The sequence below is a fragment of the Bos mutus genome, chromosome 8 (assembly GCF_027580195.1).
Source record: "Bos mutus isolate GX-2022 chromosome 8, NWIPB_WYAK_1.1, whole genome shotgun sequence".
Classification (NCBI taxonomy): Eukaryota; Metazoa; Chordata; class Mammalia; order Artiodactyla; family Bovidae; genus Bos; species Bos mutus.
Window position 1 is genome coordinate 74498601 of NC_091624.1, and position 27330 is coordinate 74525930.

The 27330-nt window shown below is 41.1% G+C and overlaps 1 protein-coding gene across 6 annotated transcripts in view; it reads left to right on the forward strand.

Annotated features, from left to right (window-relative positions):
• The window catches only part of KDM4C (lysine demethylase 4C), a 411129-nt gene that overhangs the window by 377178 nt on the left and 6621 nt on the right, over positions 1-27330 (forward strand). For all 6 annotated transcript variants that reach the window (XM_070375870.1, XM_070375869.1, XM_070375868.1 and 3 more), the window contains 2 exons: positions 21977-22096; positions 25668-25760. In XM_070375870.1, coding sequence (XP_070231971.1) covers positions 21977-22096; positions 25668-25760 — 213 coding nt within the window. The remainder of the gene's footprint in view (positions 1-21976; positions 22097-25667; positions 25761-27330) is intronic.

A 27330-nucleotide genomic window follows, 5' to 3' on the forward strand; every position in this document is an offset into this window, starting at 1 on the left:
TTTCTATATGTTAATCTTATATCCTGCTTCCTTGATGAATTCGTTTCTCAGTTTTAGTAGTTTTTGTGTGGAATCTTTAGGGTTTTCTATATTTAGTATCATGTTCTGCATATAATGAAAATTTTACCTCTTGGGAAGCTCCTGGATTTCCAAGTCAAGTGGCCACAGAGACATTACAGTGTTAGAGACCAAGTTGATGAACAGACACCTCTTGTTGTGAGGCTACCTCAGCTTTGGGAATTCACGTCCCGTCCCAGCCCATTTGTGTTATATTTTCATCACTGATGCTCCTTATATCCTCTCAACCTAACTAGGAGCTGATGTGAAAGATGTTATAAGAAAATTCTCAGTGAAGGTTATTGAATGCAAGTTCAGAAATGGAAGTAATTGATGATGGATCAGAGATTGAAGGAAGTCACATCAGGGGAAGAGAGATAAGCTGGTTTACTGACTTGTAAAAGTTGTTTGTGAATTTTAGGTCCAAGTCCTTTCCTGGATATTTAGCATTTTTTTCTCTCAGTCTGAATAATATTCCACAGTATGACTATAACACTTTGTTTAGCCATTTGCCAGTTGATGGTTGTAAATCCAGTTGATTAGTATATCTAGTTTGGGACTGTTACAAATAATGCTTCTATGAACTTTGCTTTTAAGTTTTTGTGTAGACATGTGTTTTTATTTCTTTGGGATAAACATCTAGGAGTGAGATTACTGAGTTATATGATAAATATATGATTGGCTTTTTGTAAAGCCAGTCTACCAAACTGTTTTCCGAGACGACTGTACCATTTTGCATTGGTACATTGTATTGTCAGTCTTTTAGATAATAACCATCCTTGTGGGTGTGTGGTAGTATCTCAGTATGATTTTAATTTTTATTTCTTTGATGACTAGTGATTTTCAGCATCTTTTCAAGTGCTTATTAGCTAATCATACATTACTTTTGTTGAAAAGCCTATTCAGGTATTTTACTTACTTTTTAAATTGTGTATCAAGTGTTTAAAATATTCTGTGTTTGAATTCTTTGTCAGATATATGATTTACAAATATTTTCTCCTGAGTTTATATCTCGTCCTCACTTTATACTGTTTGAAGAACAGAAGTTTTAAATTTTAATGAAGCTTCTTGTATCAATTTGTTCTTTATGGATCATCTCTTGTTGTCATAGTTTAAGAAGTCTTTGCTGAACTCAAGGCCACAGAGATTTTTCTCTTACGTTGTCTTCTGGAAGTTTTGTAGTTTTAGGTCTTAAATTTAAAGCTATGATCCATTTTGTGTTAATTTTTGTTTGTAGTGTGGGGTCAGAGTCCAAGTTCTGTAAAATGAAAACCATACAACCTAACTTAATGAATTAGTTGTAAGGGTTAATTGAGAGAATGTTTATAATCATCATAGTGTGGTACCTGACATGCAGTAGATGCTCAAAGAAGCATTGTTTTTCTCTTTTACTTTTCTCAAAATTGCACAACAGAAGGGAAAATTAGTTTTTTTTTTTTTTTTTTAATATTTAGAACTTCTAAAGCCACATGGGTGGCACATTTGCACATCTACTTAATGTCAGGAATATTTTGGAAATATTGTATTGAATAAATTCAAAAATTTAGTTTCAAGATAATTTCTGTACCTGTAGGAAAAGAAAAGCAGAAAGAACTAGATAAAAGAGTGGTTCCATCTGCAAGGACAGCTGAAATATGGTTAATATGCTTAGATCTAAGAAAATACTTAACATGCTTTAGATTAGTCCAAGATCATACTTCAAACCAGGACATGTTTTATTTTTCCAAAGAAAGAAGGAAGGAAGGAAGGTAAAAAATGAAGGATTTTTTTTTTTTTTTAGTAATAGAAGGGAAATTAATGAAGAAGTGGTTACTTAAAGAAGAAATTAAACTCCAGATTTTCCATCTTAACTTGAACTTGTTTGTCATAAGGCTTATCTCAGTTGATATATGATACCATTAACCTCTGAGCTTCTTGAAAACAAGGACCATGTCTGTTTGAGTTACTGTTATGTACCTAGTTCTCAGTACAGAGTCTGGTTTATAGCAAGTGGTTAATAAATAGTTGTTGAATTAAAGAGTAGATAAATTAATAATCATCACATATTCAAGTATTAAATTTGTTATTTTAAGTCATACCTTAGACAATTAATATCTTATTTTAAAATCCACAGTCAATATCAAGAATTGTTTTAAATTTCAAGTTCAAATTCATACTGTTAAGTTTCGTGTCCTTTCCAGGTAAAGAACATCTATCCTTAGAGCAGGGCTGTGCTTTGGAACTAGTTCCTGGGAAAACCCAAGCCTTCAGTGTTTGGTTTAGATTTCTTTAAAGAAGAAGGTCTCTAGCCCTGGAAAAATTGGAAACCACTGGTTCAGATGAAGTGAATTGTTATGTACTGTTACAGTGCCATCAGAGTGAGGAATCTGTCATGAAGAGAGGGCTGAGGGACCCATGGCATCAGTGCAGCTGCTGGTACCTATGTGTGCTTGAGAGCAGGACTGCTGGGAAAAGTCAGCAATGGTCTGAGCAGGCTCCAACCATGAATGCTTGCTTCCAGACTGTGAATATCAGTGATATCATTTTTAAATCTCAGATTACAGCTGAATCAACCTCCGTTTAACTGAAAATATGAACATAGTGGAAATTCTTTATTCCTTTTAATAAACACATGGCCAGAGGTCACATCATAGCATCAGAACGTCAGTGTTCACTGTTGACTCTTCATGAAAATGGCCCACTCGCTGCCTTGATTGCGTGGTTCCAAACTTTTAAATCTTTGCTCCCACTGCATTTTGATCTCAAACCTAGATACTGTAACCCTGAGTGTGGTATAATCATGCATATTTCATAAGCACCTTAAATTTTCCAGAGTTGACTCTTCCTGTAACACATTTGTAAGCACAATGTTCTTCATGTAGTTTCTGAAATATATAGCTAACACAGAGAGCTTCCTGAGACAAGTAGTCATCAGGGAGCTGCCTGTTTACAAGCCTTTTTACATTATCTCTCACCTCTATCCAACCCCAGGTGCAGACACAGTGGGACATAACACATAAATTGGTGACACATCCCAGAAGATATTGGGCTCATAAATCAACAGAGTTTATGTTCCTGTTTGACCATGGGGTTTAAATTATTTTGGTCACAGAGTGAACTTAGATTATTGTCTGATAAGTATATCCAGAAGAAGTCAGTACTGTCTATTTATTCATAGACTAGCACTGCCTTCATTTTATTATTTCCTTTTCATACTTTGTTTGAAAGCAGTTAGCTGATTTTCATGGGTGAGAGAGAACCAGTAATAAATCTTGCTTTTGTTTCATTAAATGAATTATATTTTGAGGTCAGGCTGTGTGCGTAAAGGGAGAGAAATGTGGAGAGAGAATAGAGAGTTGCGATTTTTCTTTCTATTTCTAATCTTTCCCAGAGTCAGAAAAGGTTCTCTGCTAAGAAGTGAGTAAAAAACCTGGCAGCTGTGACCTGCTGTAGTCTTTGTTGGTTGTATGTGTTTCTGCAGATACCTGCCTTGCACCATCTGATTTCTTAGCTTCTGTGAAATGGAAGATGTTATGTTTGCATGTCTTCTATGCTTAGATATTTGATCCAGTACCATTAAACATAAAGAATATTTTAACTTTTTCTAAATGTTATAATGGTGCAATATGTTGAACAATGTTTTATACATGGCTTTTCAGATCCAAGTAGGGTTTTCCCACTACTTGGAAAGTTTCATAATTGATGCTGCTATGATCCGTGCCTGAAAAAGATGCCTTTTGCAAACTAATGGCTAACAACTCAGCTAAAATGGGAGAGTAAAATTACATGTATTTCCAGTAGTATAGGTATCAGATTATACTTATGTTATTGTTTTTAAAACAAGCCTGATATTTACCATTTTTAGCCTTTCATTAAAAATAATCTGACTGAATGATTCGAGGGAATAATAGATAACACTGAATCTTCTAAAGCGGTTTATCTGATTTATACCATAAAAATAGTGACTAGCTCAAAACATATCAGGCTGTGCTCATTGCATTCTAGGCAGCCAATATCTGAAGCCCTTTTAAAATAGAGACTATAAGAGAACTGGTATGAAATTTAATATTTTATTTACAGTTTTAAAGTGTATTTCAATATTAGTGAAACGCCTTTCCTATATTTATGCTAAAACTCTGCCTTGTGTCATGACGAGTTATGTTTCTGCAGGGTTTTGTTTGTGTTTTTGTTTTTGTTTGCAGGAAGTTGGAAGGACAAACATCTAACTGGTATCTGAGAGTAGGCAGCGGGTTCCCTGCAGGAGAAGTCTAATGAGGCTGAGAAGCAGTGTGTATATGATGCACAAATCCTCTTTCTTCTTCAAGAGTGAGAATCTCAGATCAGTGTGAAGGCTGAGGAAGCCTTCCTCTTGTAGAAAAAGGAACCCCTACAGAGCCAGACCTTTAATAAGCCACGTCTGGGTCCCTGCATGGGTGATTTATGGATTCTTCAGCCAAGGGATATCTTACATTTCAATAAGTGGAGTCTCACTAAAAATTTTGCTTCCTGTGAGTCCCTGCTACATGCCAGGCATTGTGCTGGGCCCTGGAAATATGATCATGAGAAATAAAATTGAAATGGTTTTTGCTCTCATAGAATTTATAATCTAGTGGGAAAGCGTAACATATGACTGTCACACTAATAAAAATGTACTTCAAATTGAGATAAGTCCTGGAGTGATAGAAATGTAATCCTCTAAGAACAGGTAACAACAAAAAACCTTCTTTAGAGATGTGATCAATGTGACCTGAGCTGAGATCTACAGGATGCATTACTGTGGCAGAGGATGGTGTCCCAGAAAAGCATGCACAAAGGCTGTTGCTGGCAGGAAGGAGCAACCTGCTCAGGTTGCTGAAAGAAGGCGGGATGCATCTGCTAGGGGAGGCAGATGGGAGGTCTGGAGAAGAAAGAAAGGGGCAGATGAGGCTACACCTTGAAGACCGTCTTATAGGGTTAGATCTTTATTCCAAGAGCAGGGAGAAGCCACTGAGGTCCCAAGGAGAAGTCAACAGGAGAAAATTTGTTATGAAGCATTTTGTTTGGCTGTGGTGGAGAGGATGAATTGGGGAATAGGCTACAGTGTATACTGGGGGACCAGTTTGGAGAGCACAGCAGCGGATCAGGGCAGAAGTGATGTGATTTGAACTAGGGAGCAGTGGAAGGATCTAAAATACATTTAGGAGGTGAAATCGAGAGGAGTCAGTGGTAGACCCATCCTGGGGCTGAGGAAGAAAAAGGTGTCAAGATGACAGCATGCCTTGCAGGATTCAGCTCACTCAGCCGAGTGGAAGGAAGCCCAAGTTTCAGGAACAAGATTATTAGTCTACCGTTGGCTGTACTGAGGTTTCCTCTCTTCTTCCCCACTTTTCCCACCTTGAGCAGTCAACTGCATTTACAGCCATCCCAGGGCTGCAAAGCATAGGATTGCTTTGTTTTGTTTCATCTCCTGCAGAGCTGAAGAGACACTGAAAGACTCCATGTCACAGTGTAAAACAGATATCACATATTTCAGAAATGGCATAGACTTTCACTTCATTTTCATCTCTAAGTGGACATATCACAACATACACACTATTAGCTAACTCTAACCCATTTGATAAAATAGTATTTGACCAAGTAATTCTTCAGTGTGACGGTATGGCCCCCCAAATTGGTGAGTCCTATTTCTTTGGAAGGAATGATGCTAAAGCTGAAACTCCAGTACTTTGGCCACCTCATGCGAAGAGTTGACTCATTGGAAAAGACTGATGCTGGGAGGGATTGGGGGCAGGAGGAGATGGGGACGACAGAGGATGAGATGGCTGGATGGCATCACTGACTCGATGGACATGAGTCTGAGTGAACTCCAGGAGTTGGTGATGGACAGGGAGGCCTGGCGTGCTGTGATTCATGGGGTCGCAAAGAGTCAGACACGACTGAGCGACTGATGTGATCTGATCTGATCTGATTCACCTTTTATGGGCTTCCATCTTGACACACATTTAAATGGAGCATCATTGCCCATCTGTAGTCTGCCTTACTCTACAGCTCATCCTAACTTTCCTTACTCCAAGTTCTCCTCAGCACTCATTTCCATGACTTGACCCATACTCCCCATCCCTCTGCCAACGGCCCCAGCCCCATTTCTGTACACGTAGCCTGCAGGCTCCCCTCTGGGACTTTTACTTCCCTCCTTCTTCCATGTTCCCTCCCCAGGGCTCTTTCAGTGAGGCCTCTGGGAATCCGAGTTCTCACTTTCTGAAGGAGGTGGATCTTCCATGTTCTGAGCATCCTCACTTTTGAGATTTATGCTGTTGCTGCTAAGTCGCTTCAGTCGTGTTCTACTCTATGTGACCCCATAGACGGCAACCCACCAGGCTCCACCATTTCTGGGATTCTCCAGGCAAGAACACTGGAGTGGGTTGCTATTTCCTTCTCTAATGCATGAAAGTGAAAAGTGAAAGTGAAGTCACTCAGTCGTGTCCGACTCTTTAGAACCCCATGGACTGCAGCCTACCAGGCTCCTCTGTCCATGGGATTTTCCAGGCAAGGGTACTGGAGTGGGTTGCCTTGCCTTCTCCGTTTGAGATTTATATACCATTCTTAAAGGGAAAGGATCAATGACTTACTTTGGTACACGAAATGTTGCGCTTAGCAGTAATAATAAGAAAGCAAAGATTTAACCATCACGTGTGCCCAGTGTTTTGCCTTATATTCCCATGGTTGGCTAAACTTCAAGAAATATAGGTGGACATGAGATGAACGGTACAAGTCTCCGTAGCAGTGTCCATTTGAGTGCAGTCCCTCCTGCTGCTTATGTATCCTCCCAGGGTTTTAAAAGTGCATACACAATCCTTACGTGTGTGTATGAGCATGTAGATCTTTATTCAAATGCATCTGGCATCATACTGACTTGATAGAAGCTAGGACTCGCATCCTAGCTTTACTGTTAGGTAGTTATTGCTGATTGGTAGTTACGATGGACATTTAAAACCAGCTGCTGGCAAAGCCATCTCCTTTTACCCCTTATCTTCCTCTGTCTTCATTGCTCTTTTTCTGTAGTATCATCCCTGAGGTCTTTTTTCTTCCTTCTTAGTTTAACCTATAAAAGCCAGGTTCAGCTGTTCTGGCTCCAGCATCACCTCCACTGATCCCCCTTTACAGATGCCCGTGTATCCTGGGAGTCTCCTTTTGGCATGTTTTTGGTTCACAGTTGCCAGTATATGCCAGTCTACATCAATTCAAAACTGTGGGTGTCTGTTTCAAGGAAAGTAACTGAGGATGCTAACATAACCTTGTTTTTTGGAGGGAGATGGGAAAAAAGACCATATCATAATTGAAATATTAATTGGCTGACTGCTTAGTTTTCATTAAGCAAGTCAGATATTAGCAAAAATTAGGCTTCAAATAAAGATTAATATCCAGCATGAAAAGAGCAGAGAGGTTCCTACTTCAAATGTTCATTAACTAGCAGAAAAAGGGCACAACATAATCCTCAGTGTAATTCTGAACCAGGCATTCCAGGCTTGAGTGTGATCAGTAAAAGCTAAATTCGCTGCCCTCCTCTAATGTGTTTTTAAGCCTTTGGATTAAAAGCTCTGGTTCTGATGAGCCTGACAATAGCATGTTATCTATATATCATTTTTATTTTTTTCCTGGAACCTACAAACTGCAAAATTCTCCTTAATTTCACATTGAGATTCTTCTGATTTGACAGTCTTTTGACAACATAAGCATCATTTGGGGAATTTCTGAAATTTCTGACTTTAAGGGTAACAGTGTTGAGTAGATCGATTGATTCATTATCCTCTCCTCAACCATCTTATTTATCTGTCTACAATTTGTGACAGACTGGCCTCTGTGGAAATAGGCTGGTAGTAATCACACACGTCCTGTTCTTCGTAAGACAGTCTGTTATGAACGTGATTGTGTAAGTTTATGCATTTGCATTAAATCTGAGAAGGACAGGTTAAATTAACAGACATTGAAGCAGTAGGTTCCATGGGAAACTTTTATAGAATGAGTTGTTCATATTGTATCGCTATGTTCAGGCATATTTGCAACTTGGAGGAAATTCTGGATTACTTCATTTGTACACATATACATTTTACTATTCTTCTCGTTCTGAATTTAACATAATACAGGCTGACATTTTTTGACAAATCATATTCTCACAAATCCTTAAGTTTGTCTTCACTCCTTCCTGGTTATCCTTTTAAATCCTCTGTTTAAAATCCTCCCCAGGTGTTACTCATTTGCTCAAAATCTTGTACAACTGAGCTATGAAATGCAAGGTTAAACTAAATAATAGTCAGCTCTTCGTGAGTTGTGACTCTAGGCAAGTCATTTTATTATTCAACCCATTACTTTAAAGTGAGACATCGGCCTGGAAAATCTCATAGTCTTCTGATTCTGGCATGGGAAGAAACACATTGGGTCAATTATAATCATCTCTGTGAGCATTAGAGTGTGCCCGGCCTAGCAGTTCACTCATTTAAACACACACATGCCCCTTTCCCAAGCCCAGCTCTTGGTGAACAGCTCCCTGTGTGGTCATGTGCACGAGCCCTTGCTGGGCCAGCTTGGGCGAGGCCGTTTCTTTGGGCACATGGCCCCAGTTGACAACGTGGCATGCTACTCGTATAATGTAGTGTCATTTGGAGACTCAAAGGCCAAGATCTTCTTTGGCCACACCACAAGAGTAATCAATCCTTGACATATTTTTATACACCACAGTGTCTTTTTGCAGTTGTACATTTAACCTCCAAAGCTTCATCAAAGCCTTTTCCACAGCAGTAGGTGGAGGTCTCAATCCTCTATTATCACTTCTATGCTTTTGCTTCACCTGCTCGTGAGCTTCCTAGTTGTTAGGTTAGAACAGACCTTCTGTGTGTCCACCAGAGATCAAGACAGTCCTGCATAAGTGGGTCCTCTCCTTGGGGTGTTGATGCTCCCTTTTTTTTGGTCATAGAGGAAGCTGATATTATTATATAAGGAGCTCTAGGAGTGTAGCCAGAGAGTGACTGGGATTCAGTTCAGTTCAGTTCAGTCGCTCAGTCATGTCTGACTCCTTGTGACCCCATGAATCGCAGCACGCCAGGCCTCCCTGATTAGATTAAGGGAAAAGATTATTTTCCATCTACATCAGATTTTTCTTCTTGTTTTTTGCATTCTCTGTTCCCAGCACTTTGGTGAAGGAGGAAGGGCCCTAGACAAGGGCTTGACAAATTTGGGAACCATAATCCTAGCTCTGCCTGTAACTTCCAGTGAGACTTGGACAGACTGTTCAATGAGAAAATCTTAGACAGCGGGTCTCCTGTCTAAAAGTTCTGAGTAACCCTGGCTCAGTTCAGGACTGCTGCCTAAGTAGGACAAGCTAATGGCTAAGTGTGCAGTCCCCTCCCCCTGTAGCCTCTAAACCAACCTAACCCTCCTCTGTGCCTCCCTCAGACTCCAGGCTCTACAGCAAGTATGCATGACCTTAACCCCTGTACAGTGGTTCTCAAGTCTGGTGTTGAATACTTCCAAGCTGCAGGGGCTCACTACCAGTTTGCTGCTAACTGTTAGGAGGCATGAGCTTCTTTGTGTGGAGTCTCAATGGTGCCTCTGAAACACCCCTAAGATCCAGTCAGTTCTTAACCTTTAGATCAAAACTGAATACCCTTCATCCTGTCTTTCTGGCAGCTTTTACATGCTATCAGTTTCCTCATGAGTCTTCTCAAATTCAAACAAAACAGTCTTCCTGCCTTAGTCACTTAATACATATTTGTTGTGGGAAGGAATGAATGATTTAATGAATATAAAGTGATTTTCAGAATGTTCTTCCTTCAGGACACTTTCAGGATGAAATTTTTTTAGGACAGCGTTCCACTCAAAATTCTGGTCTCGAGTGTATGAACAGTGCCCGAAACTCAAACTGGTGATGCAAGCGTGACAACTCATTGTTGCTTTAATGTGGACATTGAACACTTACCAATGCAGCTAAGGTTAAATGAATTATTTATGCTGCTATTAAAAATCATGTTTTCAAAGGCTATTTAATGGTACTGTGTAATAAATGGAGAAATCAGGCTCAAAAATTGTATCTACAGCATGATCCCAATTATATACAAAAATATAAATATGCAAAGGAAAAATTCTCAAAGGAAATGCATCAAAATGTTACTGATTATTTCTGGAGAGTGTAATCATAGGTGATTATGATTTTCAACTTTATCCCCTTCTTATATCTTCCATATAAGCATGTTTTATAATCAGAAAAAATTATTTCTTTAAAAAGATATGAACCCTTCTGAGAAACTATATCATGACTTGTGTTTCCTGATATTCCTTATCTGGATTCTTTCAGAATCTTGTGTCAAAATTTCATCTTAGTTCTCCCACCTCTTGTGGCATCTTGAGGCTCTCTGGGATATAATAACCATGTAATGTGGCAATAATCCCTCAGTTAAATGCTTCTGCTTTACCCTGTGAGTTCTATGATATCATTCTTACACTTACCTTTATTATTATTTTAGTTTAACTCCTGCATTTTCCACTAAAGAGTTGCATGAGGTTTAAGGAAAAAAAAAAAAAAAAAACAGTTTTTCTCACTACCCCCTAGAACATAAGAGATCCTTGAAAATTATGTGTTGAGTGCAAGGTCGCCCCACTTGTCCACTTACTAGCTGTGTGAGCGGGTGCAGGACACTGTGGTTCTTTCTCTGCCTGACTGGGAGATGACTCCTGCTTTCCTCCTCTGCTGAGTTTTTTGGATTTCAACGAGGCTAACATTGTCTAATCATCTTTGATAGTAGGCTCTTGGCTTCTCAGTGCATCCTTTTTCATGATTTCAAATGCCGAGAATCACCTTCTCCCAAGGCTTTTTGTCCTCTCCTTAGCATACTCCATGTTCCCTGTTGATGCGAAGTAAATCCAGTGACAGATCACTTCTGACTCACCAGCTGCCAGGCACTGTGCTTTGTTTTTCTCTCATTTTAAATATTTATTAGCTCTCATTTGCCTATCAGCTCTGCAAGGTTGTATTATTATCTCCATTTTATTGCTGAGGAAGCCAGGACATAGAGTTGGTCATGCACAGTAGCAGCTCTTCTTTGACACCGGGCAGCGTTACCGCAAGACTGCCAGTCGTGTCTGTGGGCCCAGGCGGGTGCTCTGGGGAACAGTACAGCCTTCGGGGCAGCAGGGAGTGGGCAGAAGCCAGCGTGGGTGAGCAGAGCCCCCAGCATGAGATGTGAGCACGACAGCCTTCTCTCCCCACAACGCTTACCCTTATCCTTCTTTTCATCCTTCTGTTTTCAGCTTTTAGAACTGACATTTATTTTTAGAAACCACTACAGAGAAATTCAAAAGTATCTGGCTGCGGGATGCAGGAGACTGGGTTTGATCCCTGGGTCAGGAAGATCCCCTGGAGAAGGGAATAGCAACCCACTCCAGTATTCTTGCCTAGGAGAATCTCATGGACAGAGGAGCCTGGTGGGCTACAGTCCATGGGGGTCACAGAGTCGGATATGACAGACACTGAACAATAGCAACACAGAGAAATTGACTCAAGCCCTCCATTTCTTGGTTTTGCAACATAATTTTTATTGACATTATAAAATATTTTGTTCCCTTCATGTGTTTAGCCTCTGCCCACAACTATTAATATAAAAAGGGTGAAAGACCTGTCCCCTAGAGATGGGAATTGCCCACCTTTTTTGAGTGTAAGGAGTTCAGTTCTGGGGTGCTTCTGCATTAGTGTCTGCAGGGAGCACAGCAGGAGGGTGCAGCCAGCCCAAGGGTGGGCTTAGGTGCTGGCTGAGTCTTCAAGGTGGGAAGAGCTGGATGTGTGGCAGACAGACCTAGTGTTCATCTCTGCTCCGTAACCACCCATGCAATCCAGGGCAAGGAAGTTGACGCCAGCTACCGTATCCATAAAATGGAGATAATAATAAATGCACAGGTTGTAGTTTTTGAAACCTATTGTATGAAGCAGCATGGCGTCCAGCACATAATCTAGATTAGGAAATGGCAACTCCTCACTATTCTTGCCTGAAAAACTGCGTGGACAGAAGAGTCTGGAGGGCTGCAGTCCATGGGGTCGCAAAGAGTCAGACACAACTGAGTGACTGAACATGCATGCACACACCAGCATGGAAACACTCAGGTAGTGTTTATGACTATGGTGGCAGTTGTTACTATTGGTGGTGAAGGCTAGTAATTTTTAGTCAACTCATTGGTCAAGAGAGTCCCTAAGCACAAAATTCCCAGTAATATCTTCCATACCTTTATAAAAGGAGGGCTGCAGAAGAAGTATCAGAAAGATTTCAACATACTGACCCCATTTTCAAGTAGTTTATATATATGGGGCTTTTAGGAGTTGAACTGGAAGCATTTCCTGCATTGACTCCTGGTTTGGTGGGGAGTCAGCCCAGGGATCATTGGTGGGATTATTCGAGAACACTCCTGAGGGGTAGAGAAAGGGTCAGCCTACAGCTCTGTGCTTTTGACCTGGCCACACACACCCCTCAACAGTCAGTGTGATAGCCTGACCAGCTATGGAGCCCTGATAAAATTAAGCTGCTACACCACAGCCTCCATCAGTGGTCCCCACAAAGTGCTGGGGGAGCTGCCAGCTCCATCTGGTGTCTACATCACTGCTCTCTCCCATCTTACAGCATTCACATAGACCAAGCCAGATGAGTGCAGGAGAGTCCTGAAGGGGGACTCTCTGACTCATTCACTCATGTGGCTGGGGATATACTACTGAGGGGAAGGCCTGAGGAATTAGGTTAATCATGAGGAGAAGGGCCTTGACACAGTTGATGTCATGGGAGCCTGAGTCATGAACACAGAGTCACCACTTCTCTGCCCATTCACCTATGATCACATACAGTACATCATATTGTAGGTATTCATATATTCGTGCATATATTTGAGTCCCTATCTGGATTTTGAATTCTTTGAAAGAAAGCACTCTGAGAGGACTGTTTTCGTCTCTGCCTTCCAATGCCAAGTCAGTGCCAGGCACCAGGAGACACAGTGTATGCCAGGGAGGGAGAAGAGGCAGGGAGGAAGAGAGGAGTGGCCTCTCCCCAAGGCAGGGAGAAGAGAATAAATGGCCCTTTTGGTTCCATTCGTACTCTGCAGTTCCAGGGATACAGAGAACCCCTGGCCAGCACTTTAGAGCCGCCTTGCTTAGCCCCACACGTTCCAGCTGCTCCCCTTGTCCTTCTCACAGGCCTTTGCAGTCAGGTCAGCTCCCCAATGTCACCCCTGATTCTAGTTACTGACTTTTCTTATGCTTCCTCCCTACAAAAGAGCCAGAAAGATAATTCCAAAAGAAATTGCTTAGCTTTGTATTTTCTATGATTTTAGAAGCTTTTTCATGCCAGCATCTCACCTAGTTGTAATAACAAAAATGTGACTTCTTTTAGCGCTGTACCTTCCGAGGTGTAATGCTGTAGTAACTTGCAGAAGAATAAAATCTCCTGCATCTCTGGGGCCTCAGAACTTTTACCAGGAATTGTTTTCAGTCTTGGCTTATAGCAAAAGGGGAAGTGTGTACTAACCAGCTAATTGGCCCCCAGAAGTTTACCAAATAAGTGTCAGTACTGTTCTTTCTGTAAAGAAGATACTGTCTTTTGGAAGATGGGTATGGTTAAGTGTCAGGCAGTGGAGAAAGGTGGCTGCTGGAAAGGAATTTGGCTGTTTGAGGGAATAAGGAGGCATCACTCCAAGAGATAACTGGAGTATCAGTATACAGAAAGGGAATCTGTCCCTTGTAAAAGACTTAAAAATCTCTTACACAGGAAAACTGGGCATCAGACATGGAATTTTCCCAGAATGATGAGTGTCCGTGTGGAAGTAGGTTGGCTTGAATTCATTGCCCCACAGGCTGAAATGACAGTGTTTGACAACTAGTACAGAGCATAGAGAAGAGGTCTGTTGGAAGGCTGCCACTGTGAAAGGGGTATAGTCAAAGGAACCAGCATGGAATCAGTTCTTCCTTTATACACAGGATGTATGGGCTGTGCTGGGAGAGAATCTTCTTGAGCGTTGGTTCTCAGTGTGGCCGAGAGGAGGGATTAGGAGGTCATTTAGCCTGGACTCCACCTTGGACTGACTGAAGCAGAATTTTGTCGAGTGGCTAAAAATAGACTTAACTACACTAGAGAAGTCTGATGGTGAATTTTTCAAAGCTGATGAATTTAACTTTATAGTTTATATACCTATTCACCAAGTAATTCTGGTTCTACAAGTCTGTTCTAAGAAAACAGTCAGTAATTTGGACAAAGATTTATGGAGAAAAATATACAATAGTATTATGGATGGTATGAGAAAAATGGAATGACCTATATATCTCACAATAGGAGAATGCTTAAATTAATTGTGGAATATCCATAAATGTTGTGTATATTCAGTAAAATGGAGTTTTTAAAGGATAATTAATAACTAAGAAGATCCTCTTAATTATAGGTGATCAGTAGCAAGGTACAAAATCATCCAAGTATGTAAAAGGGAAAATATGTGATTTCACTTATGAGGTGCTAACAAATAGCCAGATTCTATTTCAAATCCTAAAAAATGATGCTGTGAAAGTGCTGCACTCAATATTGCCAGCCTCCTGAGAAATCTGTATGCAGGTCAAGAAGCAATAATGACTACTGGACATGGAACAACAGACTGGTTCCAAATCAGGAAAGCTTTCCAATGATGGTTACCCAGGATTGGAGGACCAGAAATGGAGAGCTGTTTTTTTATATTTATTTATTTGTAATTGATTGATGATTGCTTTACAACATTGGTTTGATTCCTGTCATACAGCAACATGAATTAACCATAGCAGTACGTAGGTCCCTTCCCTACCCCATCCCTCTAGGTTGCTACATCGCCTCAGTTTGAGTTCCCTGAGTCAAAGAGCAAATTTCCATTGGCTATCTATTTACACCCGGCAGTGTGTATGCTTCCATGCTACTCTCTGCATTCATCTCACCCTGCCCTTCCTCTTCCCCGCCCTTTTCCACAAGCCTGTTCTCTATGTCTGCGTCTCTGTTGCTGCTCTCCGAATAGGTTCATCAGTACCATCTTTCTTGATTCCATAAATATGCGTTAATATATGATATTTGTTTTTCTCTTTCTGACTTAGCTCATTCTATATAATAGGCTCTAGGTTCATCTGCAGGAGGTGGAGAGTTATTGTTTAATGGGTGTGGAGTTTCAGTTTGGGATGATGAAAATCTGGGAAGGAGGGTGGTGATGATTGTACAACATTGTGAATATACTTAAGGCCACTAAAATGTATACTTGAAAATGGTTAAGGTGGCAAGTTTATGTTTTGTCTGTTTTACCATGGTAGAAAGACCCTTCCCCCTCAAGTGCTGTGGGATGTGTGAGGACCACAGTGGGAACTGCACTGTGAGGTCTTCACGGCTGCAGCCAGGTCTGCTTCTTTAGGAAGAGGGCAGCTGTGCTCTCACATGAAAGAAAATAAAGGCTGTGGCTATGAGGGAAGACATTTTATCTGTAGAGGAGGTCCGAATTTTTTTTTTTTTTTTAACGCATGGAAGCATAGAGAAGAATCAACATTATAACAGGATTTATATATAGGTGATGAAAATATGGGTTAAGTTTGTTTTTCCATCTTTAAAATAAAAAAATCTATAATTTCCCCAAAGGATATAGAGTAGAAACTCAGAACAAAAGTTACTTGGAAACTACAAAAATCATACTGATGTTTGTCAAGTCTATGCCTAGCTAAATAAACTACTTGAAACTGTTCCAGTGGGGGAAAAAAAAAGAAAAATAATTTTAAAATGTTTTCTATCTTTGTTATTAGACTGACAGTTGTTAGTAAATTATTGAAACTTATATACACTTATATACAACAAGCAGTGCAAAATTTAATCCATATAATATGGTACATCCCTTTGGAAGTCATCTCCTTGAGAACCCCCTCTAAAGGGCTACCACTGCAGAGAGCACATCTTCAGACTGCAGAGTACATTGGAAACTTGGTTATTGTTGTTTAGTTGCTAAGTTGTATCCAACTCTTTGCAATCCCTGCGGTATGCCAGGCTTCTCTGTCCTTCCCTATCTACCTGGAGTTTGCTCAAACTCATGTCCATTGAGTCCATGATACCATCCAACCATCTCATCCTCTGTAGTCTCCTCCTCCTGCCTTCAATCTTTCCTAGCATCAGGGTCTTTTCTAATGAGTCAGTTCTTCGCATCAGGTAGCCAAAGTATTGGAGCTTCAGCATCAGTCCTTCCAATGAATATTCAGAATTGATTTCCTTTAGGATCAACTGGTTCGATCTTGCAGTCCACTGGGCTTTCAGGAGTTTTCTCCAGCAACACAGTTAGAAAGCATCAATTCTTCAGCACTCAGCCTTCTTTATGGTCCAACTCTCACATCCATACATGACTACTGGAAAAGCCATAGCTTTGACTAAATGGACTTTTGTCGGCAAAGTGATGCCTCTGCTTTTTAATACACTGCCTGGGTTTTTCATAGCTTTTCTTCCAAGGAGCAAGCATCTTTTAATTTCATGGCTGCAGTCACTGTCTGCAGTGATTTTGGAGCCCAAGAAAGTACAACTTGGGGGCAGTCACGAATCATCTAGGGCCATGTCTTGTGAACAGGTGGGTGGTGCCATGAATCTGTTCCCTTCCTTTTTGAGGGATGGTTTTCCTCATAAGTCCTTTGAATGAGGATTGGGTGGTGTGGGAAACCTTCCATTTTTATATTCCACTGTTAAATCAAAGGATCTTTCCCCACGTTGTGAGGAGGGGAACTGCTACCACCCAAACCTGCCATTACTTATCTGTCAAAGTCATTAGCAGCAAGCAACAAAAACTAACTGGAACTCAGAGATTCCCTGGTAGTCCAGTGATTAGGCTTCTTCACTTTGATTGCCAGACCTGGGTTAAATCCCCGGTCACGGAACTAAGATCCCGCAAGCTGCACAGCGCAGCCAAAAACAAAACAAAAAGTTTACTGTAAAGTGATTTAGGCACTACAGGAACTTAGTGGAAAGTTATTAGGACACCCATGGGATATCCAAGAATTCAGAAAAACAAGGTCAAACAATAGGTGAGAAAGGGAGGCTGCTCAGCTGGAGGTGAATAGGACCAGGTCACCTCCCCTTCCGGGGCCCTGGAGCAGGGCTCTGCCATCAACACACATGAGCTGCTGCTACCTTTGAGAGCATCCTCCTCCACTGTTTCTCTGCATCTCTGGTCACAGGTTCTACCTCCTGGGCAGGTGGAGCCAAAATTGGCCTGACGCAGTCTATACCTGCTGCCAGGGACTCTGGGCCAGGGCGTATCTAGGATCTTTCAGCATTTGTAATGGCACCTGAGCTCTGCCTTCCACTGAGAGTTCGAAAGGGAGAAGGGGTTTCAGAGGCTGAGGAGCCAAACTGATGACAGATAGCCAGGTTGATGAGCACATGCCTATCGTTTTTTTAATACCTGCCCGAGTCCAGTAATGAGCTGGTGATTATCCCCCAGTGCAGCGGCTGGCATCAGTTTACTCTTGGTCATTTAAGCATTTTCTGCGTGGGGGATTGTCTGAGGTTCCAAACTATATGCTGATGAATTACTGGGATTTCATGTATCGTGTCTTCATCTGATGTAATCAGACTGGTAGATGGGCTGCCTGCCCTGTGGATTTTACTTAGTAGAGTAGAGACGAGGAGTGGAAGAGAGAGTAAGGTAGGCAGCATGCAAGGACAGCTGCTGCCTCTAGAGGTCCTTTTTAAAGGGCCTAGTCAGAGTTCCAAAAACACAGTGACTTTGGAATTCCGATAATCAGACTGGCTGTTGGGCTCTTCCCTTTTGTTAGTAGAGAAAGTACAGGGGTTTGGCATGACTTAGGCAAGAATGTGATATGACACCGTCCTGTCACTGGAATTGTGGCTCATCTCAGTCCTCTAGTCATAGGCAAAAGTCCGCTCTTGAGTGTGATGACTACTTCTGTCTTTCATTTTCACGTCCCTTGTGAAAATGAATATCACTCTACTGCAGGCTGACTGACAGCTCCAGACGCCAGCATCCCTGTGGACAGAGCACTGGCAGATTTCAGGGGAGTTCATACATCCCTGGAGGCAGTGCAGCAGAGGGTAAACAGGTGTTTATGGCAAGTGAAGGCAGACTTCTGAGAGTCTAGACGACAGGTGGGAGAAATGCATTAGTCAAGGTTTTTAACGCATATACTTTTCCAGCAGAGGTGTTCACTTGTTCCAGCAACACACTAAGAGCTGCATCAGGAGGTCCATTCTATAATGCTTAAAAAACCATCCCAGTCACGTAGAGTGGAGGGCAGTGGCAATTGGAACCTCCAATTGTAATGTGTGTCCCCAGAGGTTCAGACCACACTTGGAGAAGCTCTGCTTTGTTTGATTCCTCACGCACAGCGGGGACCTTTTATTTTTAACAGAAACCTTCCCCCCCCCCCCCCCGCCGCCCCTGCATGAAATCTTACTCAGAAACCCAATCTATGAATCAAATACAAATTCTGTTCTGGTGGCTGAAGCTCACTCACTCCACATGGACTCCAGCCCTTGCAGGGACCCCGGAGCCCCCAGCCTACAGCAGTGGGGCTCAGTGTGACAGGCCTCCAGGCATGGGCATGACACCCTCTGTCTGTCTCTGCCTTGAAGAGCTGGACACCATTGACTCCTCTAGTGTCTCACACAGGTGGTCAGTAAATAGATATCAGATTAGTGACTGTTAAAGTCTGAAGGAACATCCAGCAGTTTCTGCACTGGAGGAGTCAGGGAAGCATAAATATCAAACTTTTTAACTTCTTTTCATCAGTCCGCATACTCCTAATCCCATTCCTGTTTAAATGCTTTATATACACCATGTAGTCATAGGAAGTTTCTGGCAGACTCAAGATTTGAGACCATTTCTCTATGGAGGAGACTAGGTGTTACAGAAATAAACTATTTTGTGTTTTACTGTGAGCTGCTTTAAGCCCATTTGGAAGGTAATGCTACTCACTAAATGAAGTTATATGCAAATCTAAGTATATCCTCTTCCACCTAAAGGACCCAGCAAAGGGTGGGAAGCGCCACATCATGACAGAATAGTGCCGCCTGGTGGGGAAGGGGGAAGGGAAACTCTCAAAACAGCCTTATGTTCTTGTGTTCTTCTCTGCAGCCTTATGTTCAATTTGGTTGGTTATTCTTCTTTATTCTTCTACTGTGAATAAAGTAAAAAGAGCTCTGAAAGCAAGAAATTGAGAAAGCAAGCAAGATTGTCTCCCCTAGATTTTGACGTGAGAGAGAGTGAAGTGGCGGCGACTGATACATAGCAGTTAGGTGGGAGCTGAGCTGGAAGGGGTCTGTGAGCTCCGCTGCTTTGTGCCAAATTAAGATTTGCTGTGAGTCAAGCGTTTGCCGACAGTAAGAAAAAAACTATCTCATACATTTAGTTCGGACACCTTTTCAAAAAAGGATTATCCGTCACTCTAAGGTTGCATACATTTTAGTTTACTAACAAGGTTGTATGTTTATGATAAATGCCTTGAGTATCCTTTATACATTGCCCAGGCCATATCTCTGTGGCCATTGGCAACACCTTGGTGATATGATACCAGGAATTGCAGCTCAGGATTAGTTTGGGGTAGTTATTCTAAAGGCTAGTAAACCTGTGTTGAAGGTCAAATCTGTAAAACTAAGGGCATAACTTCCCCGCTTGGAGGTGGCTTGTGGTGGGACTGTGGCTTCATATCCATCAAGGCCTTGACTTGTCTCTGTTGGGATTGAAGAAGGACCAATTGAAAGGGCCTGAGGGGAAGCAGTTAGAGAAGGAGGTCAGGGTTTGAAAACTTAAAATACCTCCTTTATTTGTAATAAAGCAGATGCTGGAGAGTGTGGCTTACATCTGTGGGTGAAGGATTCTCCTGATACTCTGGACCTGAGAATTAGGCCTTCTGGTGACCTGTGGTGCAGGACACCACCCATTCCCTCTGTGGAAGGAGCAGAGGAGCTCTGCAGAAAGAAAGAAAGTGAGGGGCAAAGCAGAAGTTACCCGCCTCCCGATTCCCCCAGCTCTGCTTTTCTTCCTTAAGAGGGCTTTCACTATTCAGGGTCTTCTGTGTTTCCATACAAATTGTAAAATTGTCCTAACCTGAAACTAATACACTGTAAATCAACTATACTCCAATAAGAATTAAATTTTAAAAAGTGAATAAAAAAAAAAAGCCAGGAGTTATTACCCCCAATAGTGCTTCCTCCACATGGAGAAAATCTTTAGATGAAGGAAGAAACATACTCTTGTTCTCCCTCTGCCCCCATCACCAAAGCATCTGGGTTTTAGCTCAGAGTTATCCCAGAGCTGATGTAGCTTCCTAACCCAGGAGACCAGACAGTGTCTATTTAGAAGCTAGCTACACCTTCCAAATGTTCTTAGTACCAGGTTCATCTTGGGAAGGGGAGGGAAATGAAAAGTGATATGATAACCCTGGGGGCTTATATAGAATACAGTTCATCTTACCTTTTCAATTCTGCATTGCCTGAGGTCAAATATTATGAAAGCCAATAAGAAACTTTTTTTAATTTGACTAAGTTTGATGCAAACTATCAACTCTGCAGACCCTCTTCTTGTGTTTGTTTGCCTATAGCTTTAAGTGGAAGCATAGTCTGCAGTGAGAAAGTATACATACTTGCCACGTATACTCTTGAATCCAGCAATAACTCAGGAATCAAACCCAGGTCTCCCACCTTGCAGGCAGATTCTTTGCTGTCTGAACCACCAAGGAAGCCCAGTAAAAGGACCACTCCTTGTTGAAGCAAACTTTCTGTTAATAATGAAAAGTAATGTAGGGTGGGTTTCTAATCATAAACCACTAAATATTTCCTGTATGTGCCTCTCATTTAAACCACAGGATCATGCCCAGTCTGATTTATAACTTGACTGGTCAAGTGTGCATTTCAGTCAGTGAGATTGGCCTCATCAGTAAAATACCAGGATTAGCAAAACATGAATTGTTAAATGTGCAGAAAGTTTATCAAAGTAGTCAAGTATTTAATTCCTTTGTATTAAAATTTTATTGTCATACTTAATACATACAAATTTAAGTTTGCAAACTGTATCTGTAAACTAACCCTGTGCCCCACAAAAAAGGATTTTCCAGGATGAACTACCGGGGGATTTACTCAAGAGTTGCTGCCTGAGGAGGAGGTGGAGTAGAGTGGAAGAAGTAAAGAAAGAAGACTGGTCATAGGTGTCCCCATGATCACCCATGAAAGGAGCGGCCAGTCAGTGAATGAGAGATGCAGGCAGAAGGCCTGTTGAGGCAGGTCCAGGGTTCTTCAGAAAAGGGCCGCTAAACAGGACAGCACCTCGCAGCCTCACCCGACACACTCGATGTTCCTGGCACTTTCCCTTGCTGCTGCTTCAAGACCTGCCAGCTCCACTGATGGTCTGCTTCTCTTCTGGCCCCGGTGTCCTCAGTTCTTTGTCTCTTACCCAGCTTCATTTCTCCAGAGCTTGCTTGGAGGCTCAGTTTCCTTCTCAGTAAAATAGGGCCAATTCATAGTCTCTGCCTACTTCATGGAATGATTGTGGGGATCACATGAGATGTATGTTAAAGCATTTTGTTGACTGCAAGATGCTGTATAAATGTCAGGTGTTATAAATCATTAACCAGTCTATTTTTAAACTAACGCAGTTGCTATGCACATTTTACTTACCCTCTGAACAATTCTCTGTCAAACAGCAAATGTAAATACCTATGTTTCTTCCTTCTTGGATTATGGTGGTTCCTTTGCAACTTTATGATCTAGGCTGAATCTTTAAGTACTCCTTTGGCTCATAACTCTTCCCCTGAACACCCATGCAAGATCATAATCCATAAAACATAGAGGCAATAACTCCTTTTAATTGCCAGGAGTTCATCATTTGCTAAGTTCTAAATGCAGTCACTTAGACATTTGCCTTGAAAAGCCCGACTCCGTTTATTCTGCAGAGCCGAGACTGTGTGAAGCTAGGCCCTCCTGCCGAGGGGGAAGTCGTGCAAGTCAAGTGGCCCGATGGCAAACTCTACGGGGCCAAGTATCTCGGATCAAATGTTGCCCACATGTACCAGGTGAGTGCTGCCCTGGGTGTGATGCTTGCTGAGACAGGAGAAGCCAGAGGGCAGATGGTATATCCAGTGTGCTATGGGTCAAGAAGCTAGAATTTAGAACACCTGCTGTTTTATAAAAAAGGCAAAGTTTCAAAGACTGATGACCCAGATAATAGAGTTTTATTCTAGGAATAATAAAGTTCTATACTGGGAGACTAATCACATTTGATAAATGGATTAATAGTCAGGAGTATAGTTAGGTCAGAAAGATGACCGACTGGACAACAGGCTGCTTTCTTGTGTTTCTGTTATATGGGAAAAGAATAAGTGGCTGGATTATCTAACTAAGCCAAGTCAGTGATGGCTGTTCATCACCCAGCAGCCCCTGAATGGGTGGCTTTTCCCTGACAGACGTCATCCCCGTTGACATTTCAGCAAACCTAAACCAGTGGTGCCTTAGCACAGATGGAGCCATTTGTGCACCCAGGCGTGCATGCCTGCTAAGTCGCTTCAGTCATGTTTGACTCTTTGCAACCCAATGGACTGTAGCCTCCCCAGGCTCCCCTGTCCATGTGGATTCTCCAAGTGAGAATACTGGAGTGGGTTGCCATGTTCTTCTCCAGGAGATCTTCCTGACCCAGGGATCAAACCTGCATCTCTTAGGTCTCCTGCATTGGCAGGCAGCTTGCTTTATAGGATGCTTTTGTGATGAAAAGTACAGATGTCAGTTGGGAAGTCTGTTCACTGAACAACTGTATATATTATTTTAAAAACACATGTATACAATTAAAAAGTCTCCCCGGGTGGCTCAGACAGTAAAGAAGATTCCTGCATTGCAGGAGCCTGGGGTTTGATCCATGGGTCGGGAATATCCCCTGGAGAAGGAAATGGCAACCCACTCCAGTATTCTTGCCTGGAGAATTCCATGGACAGAAGAGCCTCGCAGGCCTACAGTCTGTGGAGTCACAGAGTCAGACACAACTGAGTGACTAACACTTATACAATTAAAAAATGAACTATATCCCTATTAGAAATGAGGATGAGTTAAGCTCTAATAAGAAAAACAACATGGATGGCACATGTGCGTTTCTGTTCCTTCAGAAAGACTTTTAAAAAGGAACAGATTTATTAGGACCAATACATTATAGTACTTCTAGTAATGTGACGGCAGAAATCAGCATTCTCAAGCAGTAGTGTAAAAGCAGGAAGACTGAAGTAGAAGGAGAAAAAGCAAGAAGGTTCAGGCCTGTTAAGTTAAAAACAGCTTGAGAATGATAAGCCTTCCAGTTTCCTCAGAGAAATTGTTCAAAGACTGATAAGGGGCTTGGGCTTAAATGGGAAAGAACATTAAAAGACTGCACCAAAAACTGGAGCACAGTGTAATTAGCAGTGTTCAAAGACATTTGGAAAACTTCGGGAAGGACATTTTTTAAGGTGTAGAAAAAGCCAAGGGGAGTGTGTGTGTGTGTACACTATAAAGGCTATTTCCCCCTCTATATTGGTGACAGTGTTAAGTTGCAGATTGAGGTCATTTACAGCAGGTTAGGTATGGGAGCGTTTTTGTGTCAGAATGTCCAAAATCAGGCAAAAATTAGAAGACAGGCTGGTAATACTGGAGTCTCCTAAAAAAGAGCTTTACTACATCATTCAAAAGAAAATACATTTAATTAAACAATACTTGCAAAAGTGAAGCATCTTACATGTAGCAAAGCTGTTAGCTACATGAAAAGTATCATAATGAGGACATGTTGAAATTCTGGCTAATTAGTAATCTGTGTTAATTTCAGTCGAATTTATGATGGCCTATCAACATAGAATAGTGAGCATATTTATAGACTCAATGAAAAAGTTAAGACTAATATTAAAATTGTCTCTCGAGTACAAATAGTACTTTAAAATTCTTCATTAAACCAAGTGGCCTTTTAAGGTCATTTTGTGTTTTGTGTCTAATTATTCAGCTTCACCATTGACTAAGCAAAGACATTTATAAAAATAGAACCAAAATACCTATTGCACAGTGCCAAGTATCCTAGGTATATGCATTTGGGGGTCCTCACAGTAACTCTCCAAGATAGGGTTTTTGAATCCTATTTTACAAATGAGGGGGAGAAAGCCTCAGCAAATTTGATAATTTGTCCAAGTGCACAGAGCTGGTAAAGGGAAGAGCCAGAATTTACTCTCTGCTCTGTCCAAACTCTGGTGAACAACCATTCCAGCCTTTGAGGGACTGTCCTGGATTTTAGCACTGAAAATCTTGCATCCTGCGAGACGCCTCAGTCCTGGACACACTGGGATGGTTGGTCACCATCCCATAATTCCTCTGTTTTAAAACAGACTTTTTCTCTTTTAGAATTCTCAAATGATTGGCAACAGAAGAAAGGTAGGCACAGGTAGTTCTAGCTATGCGATCAAACTATATAAATGGGATGACACCTTGGCCTAATTAAAGTTAAAAAAAACCATTCTGTTGAAACAAGGCCAGGAAGAAAAGCCTTCCCATCTCAGCCTTCTGGGAACTAGCAGGGAGAGGGCCCCTGTGACCAAGACCTAATTCTGCCCCATTGTTTGAGCTCAGTCAGATGGGAGCAGTACATGGATAATACAAAGTTTAACTATATATTTTATCTTTAGTAGCTTTTTAAACTTCAGCAGATTGTTTTTATTAACATAGCACAGCTACATGATTTAATTCACCTTTTTAACAAGCATATATTTATTTCTTAAAAGAATTCAGACAGACAGAACATACTAGAATTAGATATTCTACCTCGATTGCATCCCTTTCGTTGTTTTCTTCTGGGAGAGTTCATGTGGGATTAAGCCTAGATCAGGATCACTTTGAATAGGGTGTTTGATGAAGTTCCCCAGATTATGTTATTCAATGTCACTTACTTTTTCTCTAACAAAATAGCATAAAATATTGCAAAAAATAGATAATGAAAATACTTCCATTTGAATAGCTTGGAAAAACAAGCTTTAAACATTTTCATTTAGATGGTTATATATTTTCATCCATTGACATGGTTGACACATGAGGTTGAGGGGAACCTGAGATTTTTCTGGCCTTTTGGTTGAATTTAACAAAAGTGAGTTTTGAAAGTTAAAGTTCTATAAGAACTTGAGAAATTATTTTATCTGGGAGGATTATAAGAGTAAAATATGTTATCACTTTTTTCTCAAAGAGAAACACCCTCCCTCTTAAGTCATCAGAGCATCTTAAAGAAACAAAGAGCGCCGACAGGCTCCACCAGCCTTAGTGCTAAACTGGCCACAGTCTCCTGAGAAATCATCTGAGCAGCAGTTCTTTTTCTTTTTTTTTTTTTGCTTTGGGGGCATAAAGTTTTCATATCACATATTCCAGGACACTAATTTTCAAGAATTTTGGCCTGTTTGAAACATGCTTTGTTCTTAGTCTGATAAGGGAAAGAGCTTTTCTCCCTTCCTTGGCTGTTGGCTAGTTCTCTTGGTTTGTTCTGTTTGAATCCTTTTTCTCTTTTTGTGTGTGTGTGGCGAATTGGAACCCTGAAGAAAATGGTGAATGCTTCTTGCTTTTTAAAAAATATACCATGCTCAATGCTTTATTTTTCATTAGGTTGAATTTGAAGATGGATCCCAGATAGCAATGAAGAGAGAGGACATCTACACTTTAGACGAAGAGTTACCTAAGAGAGTGAAAGCTCGATTTGTAAGTACTGGATAATCTCTCTGAGGGGTCTGCCCTGTGAATCCCTCCTTTAGCACTGTTTTCCTGAGCCCAGTGGAAACACACTCAGGCCTTTGGACTGATTTTTTAGGAAGCCAATGCATCTTTTCCCTTATTGAAATCTATTTAATCCAAAGCAAATATATTTGATCAGAAACGGGGAAACGAGTGCAAGTTCCTCATTTTTCTTTCTAATGAGGTCAAATGATGCTTCTTTATGTTAACATCTGTTGGCATACAAAAAGTTATTGAGTACATATTCTGTGCAAGAGAACTGGGAACACACAAAGATATCATCAAGACATTTACAGTCTTGTTAGTGGAAGCCATGTTAAAAGAAGGCTTTCAGTAGGAGATTAATGGAGACTCAGTGTAGCAAACATCTAGTTTGCTGTAGCCTTATCATATACAGTGCAGCCTTGAACAGTGTGGGGAGTTGGGGTGCTGACTCTCCACACACTCACATATGGCTTATATAGTCAGATCAACCAGCTGTGGACCGTATAGTACCATCAGATTTACTATTGAAAAAAATTTGTGTATAAGTAGACCCATGCAGTTCAAACCCATGTTTTCAAGGTCAACTATATTGATCAACTTCTCTCTCTCTGAAGGTTTATTAATGGTTGTGTCAATTCATAATTAAATGAAACTCTCAGTTTTATAAAAGAAGGAAGCCCAAATACTAGTTATAGGAATAGTAAAGTGGTGTTTGTTTTTTTTTTTTAAAGAAAGCATTATTAGTTTCAAGCCCTGTACATACCATTAAAAGACAAACATGGACAAATAATCAAATTGAAGTTGTTAAAAAATATAATTCACAATAACTTAGTTTTCATTATTGTGTCATGAAATATTTTCTGGACCCTGAAATGAAGCCAGTTTTACTCATTTAGAATTACATACAGTGCTTTTGTGAAGTGATAAACACTAAAGGAAATAAACACTAAAGGAGATTGCAATGAGGGGCTTTTTCTGACTAAAATGAATTTTTTTCTGAATAAATGACATCCTTCGTTTTCATTGCATGCTAATAATATACTTTAAGGCAATGATAGAGTTATCCTAGATTAGTTTGGAAAAACCATCTGTTTCCTTAAATGTTCACCTGTCTGTTCAGCCCCTCTCCTGTCAGGTGGGGTCCCGAGTCAACTACATCAGGGGTGAACTGAGTTTCTTCTCAGCTGCATCCTGAGGGGAAGGTCCTTCATGGTAAAACAATCAAGAGACGAGCGACAGTGCGACCCACCCAATGAGGAAGCGTGACATGTAGGGAACCACATGCCTGAAATAGGTTAACTCTCAGATAATAAACAGCAGGGAAAGGGAACATAAAGTATTCCTAGAGTAAAGACATCTGTAAAACCGTAAAAGAGACCTAAAACCCTGGGTAATTTGTCGGTGTTCTAGGTCTTGAAATCTCTTAAGAACAACTTTCCAGGGTGCTCAAGATGACTGTCTCTCATCCTGTTGCTTGTATTTCCCTTGGATTCTCCATCCCCTTCCCTTTTCTTTTTCTTTGTCAAATCACCTGGAGATTTAGAGGTTGGGA